At 37.2% G+C, this 5927-nt stretch overlaps 1 protein-coding gene across 1 annotated transcript; it reads right to left on the reverse strand.

The window, feature by feature from the left end:
• Positions 1-5480: 5480 nt before the first annotated feature.
• LOC108989257 lies at positions 5481-5927 on the reverse strand. The gene has a single exon (XM_018962805.1). The coding sequence runs from the start codon at positions 5925-5927 to the stop codon at positions 5481-5483; it is 447 nt and encodes a 148-aa protein (XP_018818350.1).

Raw genomic sequence — 5927 nt, forward strand, 5'->3', positions numbered from 1 at the left:
GTGGAAGACATTAAAAGCCGAGCTTGTCACAGTGAAAGAACAGGCCGAGTTGGCTCGTAATGACGTTTGGCAGTGAGGAGCTCGGTTGAAGGGTCACTTGGTGAACTACCGCGAAGGTGGTGGCTCTTGAGGAATCACTGAGCCAGTTGAAGGGGGAGAATGCCGACTTAAAGGCAGTTGAGACTTTGAGGCCTAGTGGTTTGAGTAGTTGGATAAAGTCAGTCAGTCCCTTTTTGCATCTTTGAAAGGACTGGAAGACTCGTTGGCGGTCGCCCAAGCCACTGTCGACTAAGAGAAGAGGAGGGGATGACCAAGCATCCAACGATTTAAAGGGAGCTGAGAAGAGGTTGGCCGCCCAGACAGTGGTCATTGAAGATATGCAGAGTGACCTGTCTCAAGTTCAAGAGGTTGTTCCCCACTTAGTAGGGCAGCTGCGGTTGGATGTGTTCGTTCGCAACCAAGCTTGGTCGTACGGATATATTAAAGGCCTCAAGAGGATGTGGGACCACATCCTGGAGAACCCTCAAGCAAACTCAAGAGCCCTAGAGGAACACTTAAGAGCCCTTGACCCCTGTGACCTCCCTCTAGACCACAACGCGCTCGAGCGTGGCTGCACCTTGGGCAGGGACATGATTCCTAATGCCTTATCTTTTGATTCTAAAGCCCCCGATGCAGATCCTAATGCGCTTGCACCAGGCCCCAATGCTCTTGAGCAGAACCCTAACACTCCCACACCTTAATTTTGCTCATGTTGCTCTGTTTGTAAAGTTAGACACATTATTTTCTTTTCTTGTAGGAAACTTTGATCAAGTATTTTTAGATGTCCTTGTGGCCATTTGCTCACACTTTGACTTGCCTTAGTAGAAAAGAAATTTGTTACAACATAATCTTGATATAATACATATAAAGAAGAACTTTATTGATAATATAGTCGTCACATTGTTGAACATTGATAAGAAATCAAAAGATAGTTTGCAGTCTTGACCTTTAAGAGATGGGTTTAGAACCACAACTTCACCATTTTCCCAAAACTGTAAACAAGACATATTTACCTCCAGCTTTTTTCATACTGAATAATGTGGAGAATGATGATTTATTAAAGATTATTAAAAATATAAAGATGCCAAATAGTTACGTCTTAAACATTTCACATTGTATTAAGCTTCGAAAACGTACTATAGAGGGTATGAAGAGTCATGACGGTCACATACTAATGCAGCAACTGCAACAAATTGTATTGTGCAAGTCCATATCGAAGAAGGTTGCAGAACCATTAAGAAAGTTCTCTACCTTCTCTAGGAGAAGTTTTTCCAAGATATTACGCTTAGAAGATTTAGACCGACTAGAGTCTAGAATATCCTATATATCGTGCCAATTGGAAATTATATTTACACCTGGATTCTTCATGATTACGGTGTATTTAGTCCTTTAGACTATAATTTAGTTTTTATCCATCGATAATGAACTAGCCCACGAAACTTGTATTCAACAACTAAATGCACAGTCAAATAATGTAAGTTCTACAACTGCTACCAAATCATTTAAATTCTTTGGCTGTTTGTACAAGCCCTTTAGAATATAATTAAAATTTTCAACCTAACTACTTTCTTTGAGTGTTATCGATATTCACAACCTGAGAATTGATTTACAACAAAATCCATTAAAGCGACTATAACAAACTAAATGTAATGTGAGTTATATGTATGTACGATATACTAGTGGGTGTGATGTTGAACTTACATAGTCTCGAAACCATTAACAAAACTGGTCTCGATACTTCTTTTATATATTTTCTTCCGATAATTCATTTTAGTTGAATGTATTCCTTAGCATTTCTATATGGATCATATATACTTATATGGTATCAGAAATGAAGCTTGTAATTCCACCAACTTAATTAAAAAGTAACTTGATAGTGCATATTAAGAATTTAAGAGTGGAATACTCGCTTGTAGAATGGAATAAAATTGTCGAAGTTGAAGAGTATATATCAATGCGCCTAAGTCAATGACTTCTTACCAAGATGAAAATCAACAACCTCCCTCTAGAATCATCAGGGTTTTTATATGGACTATTGAATATTATTTGTGCGGATTCCAAATAATGAAAACAAAACGTCAACAATCCCTCCAATAGGTACCTTTAAAAAATGGACCCTTCCGATGCAACTTTGTTATGTACATGAAATTTAAGTCGATGCAAATAAGTAAGATAATAGCAAATCTAGTGTAATTTTAAAGAAATTGTGCCAAAACTGTATAGATATCATTAATATTATATATAATAATTATAATATACCTCTATACAAGATACATGCACTGATAATGAGTTGGCCTCCTTGTAACGCCCCTGTCCTGGAGGTCTAAGGGATTAGCTCATATTACCTAAAATCATCTTCCAACCATATAGTCATAGACTCCAAAATTTCAATGGCATATATAACTCATTGTTTCAAATCAACTATTCCAATATAATTAATCTAAAACACAACAAAATCTCAAATAATCTATTCCAATAATATACCTCTAAACACACGAAAAGATTACTGAATAAAATTCTCCAATAATCATAGAAACCTTCTATGCTTAATCCACTATGTTTAACTCATCTCACAGATGCTCCCTACTTCTGATCCTCACATAAAATATTCAAATTATATGAGAAATATTGTAGAGATAAGGGGTGAGTTATCAACAACTCAGTAAGCAGATAGTATATAGTAGTATATAACATGAGTCTTTTCAAAAAGCTCAGAATGTAGAACAAAACATTTCAGTTTTAGAATGCAGAACCCAAAAACATGTTATCAGAACATCAGAGCGACATTTCAAAATTTTCATATTAAAAAATCGTTTGGCATAACATGATTGAACATCATCATTATATCATATCATATCAGAATAGAGACTATGTTTAACTCCTTGGTAGGGTTATGATATCCCTGATGGCTAAACCAGACAACATCAGAATGTGAATCTTTCCCTTATTCATTCTCTGAGTTCCGAGTGTGCATACAAGAAAGACCATGCAGAAAAACCACTTTGCTTTCAAAGTGGGTGTACTCAGAAACAGATATGCTGGTCAACCATATAACAGCATCGAAATCATTAGATTAGAATCAGAAACAGAATCAGATACAAAATAGAACAAAATCATAATTTAATCCCAAAGGTTTTTCAAATGCTACATCATATAAAAACAGAGTACTGAAAAAATTCATATCATTTTCACATAATCAAAGTAGATCTAAAGCATATTCACAAATTCAAAAATAGATTCAGAGTATCTTCATATAACGTGCACAAGTTTTCAGATTTTATATTTGCTCTTTTTGTATAGTTCAAAAACAGCATACCAAATATTACTCATATCTATACCAGTCATGATATAAAATACTTTCTTTTTTTATACAAATTTCATGAGTAATGCAGAACAAATAACCGAGTTATTTCAATTTTATTTTCATAACAAAACATGTATATTTTTCCAAAATCAACCTCAGTTCATTTCTTTTTATGCAAAATCTAGCATAGGAACCCCGTTTACCTTGCATTTTTAACTTATTTGAATTTCCTCACAACAATGCCAAAGGAATATCAATCATCAACTATAAAATAGTCACGTAACTTACTTAAATTTCCAATTGAACACATACTTCACAATTAAAAACCGAGATATAAAATAAAAATCTATATTCTCCTAAAGTCTAAAATCCTAGAACCCTAAAATATCATCACTTCCCAAATACTTTGATTTTTCACATAATTTCTCCAAACAATTACTCAATTAAAACCTAAGATCATATTACTCATAAACTGGTCTTAGAATATTATCATGCAAACATGTGATCTTGATACCAAAATATATATATTAAATTCATGATATCCACACGTGGCCTGTAAACCTCTACAGCCCATAACCCAAAAAAACATAGCATACAAATTTCTAGAAATAATTAAACCTAAGCCCACCTAACAAATCAAGCCCAGAGCACGTGAACATCCAAACCCATCAGATCATAATATACATAAATGGCCTTGAGCTAATTACACACACAAGCGCCACTGCTCAGTGTCCTCATCTAGAAGCCAACACATGAGAGAAAAAGAATATACACCAAATGCTCACCTAGCAGAAACCAGGCACCAAGCAAAGGAAATCCAGCAGTTGGCAGAGATGAAATCACAATGGCCTCCTCCATGGCATGTGGTGGAGTTTAGAGAGAGAGAGAGGTGGCTTAAGCACCCCGATGGGCGGCGTACTACTTGGACGGAAGTGGTTCCTGGTCTGCCATGGGTTGAGGCTTGCGGTGGTGGCCACAGGAGAGAAAGTCACGAAGGGAGGGCATTGAGGAATTGAGGTCGGGAGAGATGGAATTGAAAGGGAAAGCTGAGAAGGAGAAAATGAGGACCTGTGGGGAATTGGGTCACATAGAGGGGAAAAGTAGTTGTAGTCTGTAGAAAGTGAGTTGGATGGGGAGAAAGTGACGGGGATGGGGGAACGTGCATAGGGAAAGATAAGAGAACTTGATTGTGGGGGGTGGGGGAAAAGAGAGGAAAAAAATAAAAATAAAAATAAACCCATTTACAAGAAACGATGCAGTTTTCCTCAAGTATCAAGCTTCTCTATGGGGTTCGACTAAGATTAGGTCTGGGTGTTACATCCCTCCCCCTTTAAAAAAATTCGTCCTCAGAATTTGTTATAGGCCATCCAAATTTCCATCAAATAAACGTGGGTACTTAACTCGCATCTCTTCCTTAAATTCCCAAGAAGCTTCGATAGTAGCGTGATTATTCCATAACATTTTAATTAAAGGAATAGTTTGAGTTCGTAGTACTTGTTCCTTCCTTTCTAAAATCTGCACTGGTTCTTCCAAATAGGTTAGATTTTCCTAGATCTGAAGGGGCTCATAGTCAATAATGTGGGTGGGGTCGAGAATATACTTCCTCAACATAGAAACTTGAAATACATTGTTCACCCTCAAAAGTGCCGGTGGTATTTCCACCCTAAACGCCACTGGTCCAATCTGATCAAAAATTTCAAAGGGTTCGATATACCTAGGGCTCAACTTGCCCTTATTTCCAAATATCATAACTCCTTTCATCTGTGCAATCCTCAGAAACACTTTGTCTCCAACCTCAAACTCTAATTGGCGATGATGATTATCTACATAGCTCTTTTGTTCACTCTAGGCAGTTTTTCATTCTAGCCCGAATGAGCTCTACCTTCTCTATGGTTTTCTGGATGATTTCTGGCCCCAAAGTTTGTCTTTCACCCACCTTGTCCCAATACAAGGGAGATTTACACCTCTTACCATACAGTGCTTCATAGGGTGCCATTTTAATACTTGCCTAATAACTGTTATTGTAGGGAAAATCAACCAACGATAAATGCCGCATCCAAGTCTCCTTGAAATCCATCACACACGCCCTCAATATGTCTTCCAGAATTTGAATGGTCCTTTCTGACTGTCCATTTGTCTAGGGGTGAAAGGTAGTATTGAAATTTAACCTAGTGTCCATGGCCTCCTGTAGGCATCGCCAAAACTTTGAAGTGAAGCGAGGATCTCTATCCGACACGATGGATACCAGTACCTTATACAATCTCACTATCTCCTTCACATATAGCTCATCTAGTTTTTCCATCTTATAGGAAACTTTAATGGGCACGAAGCGAGTAGTCTTCATCAAGCAATCCATAATCACCCATATTGCATCTGGCCTACTCAAAGTCCTTGGTAGGCCTGTCACAAAGTTCATACAGATATACTCTCGCTTCCATTCTGGAATCTGAAGTGATTGCAACAATCCTGCTAGTCTCTGATGTTTCGCCTTTACCTGTTGGCAAATTAGGTATCGTTCTACAAATTTGGCAATTTCTCTTTTCATATCATTCCACCAAAAACACTCTTTCAAGTCCTGATACAT

The sequence above is a fragment of the Juglans regia genome, chromosome 7, assembly GCF_001411555.2.
Source record: "Juglans regia cultivar Chandler chromosome 7, Walnut 2.0, whole genome shotgun sequence".
NCBI lineage: Eukaryota > Viridiplantae > Streptophyta > Magnoliopsida > Fagales > Juglandaceae > Juglans > Juglans regia.

Coding starts and splice junctions, on each gene's coding strand:
- LOC108989257 (XM_018962805.1), bottom strand. CDS start 5,927: ATGTATCAGGACTTGAAAGAGTGTTTTTGGTGGAATGATATGAAAAGA.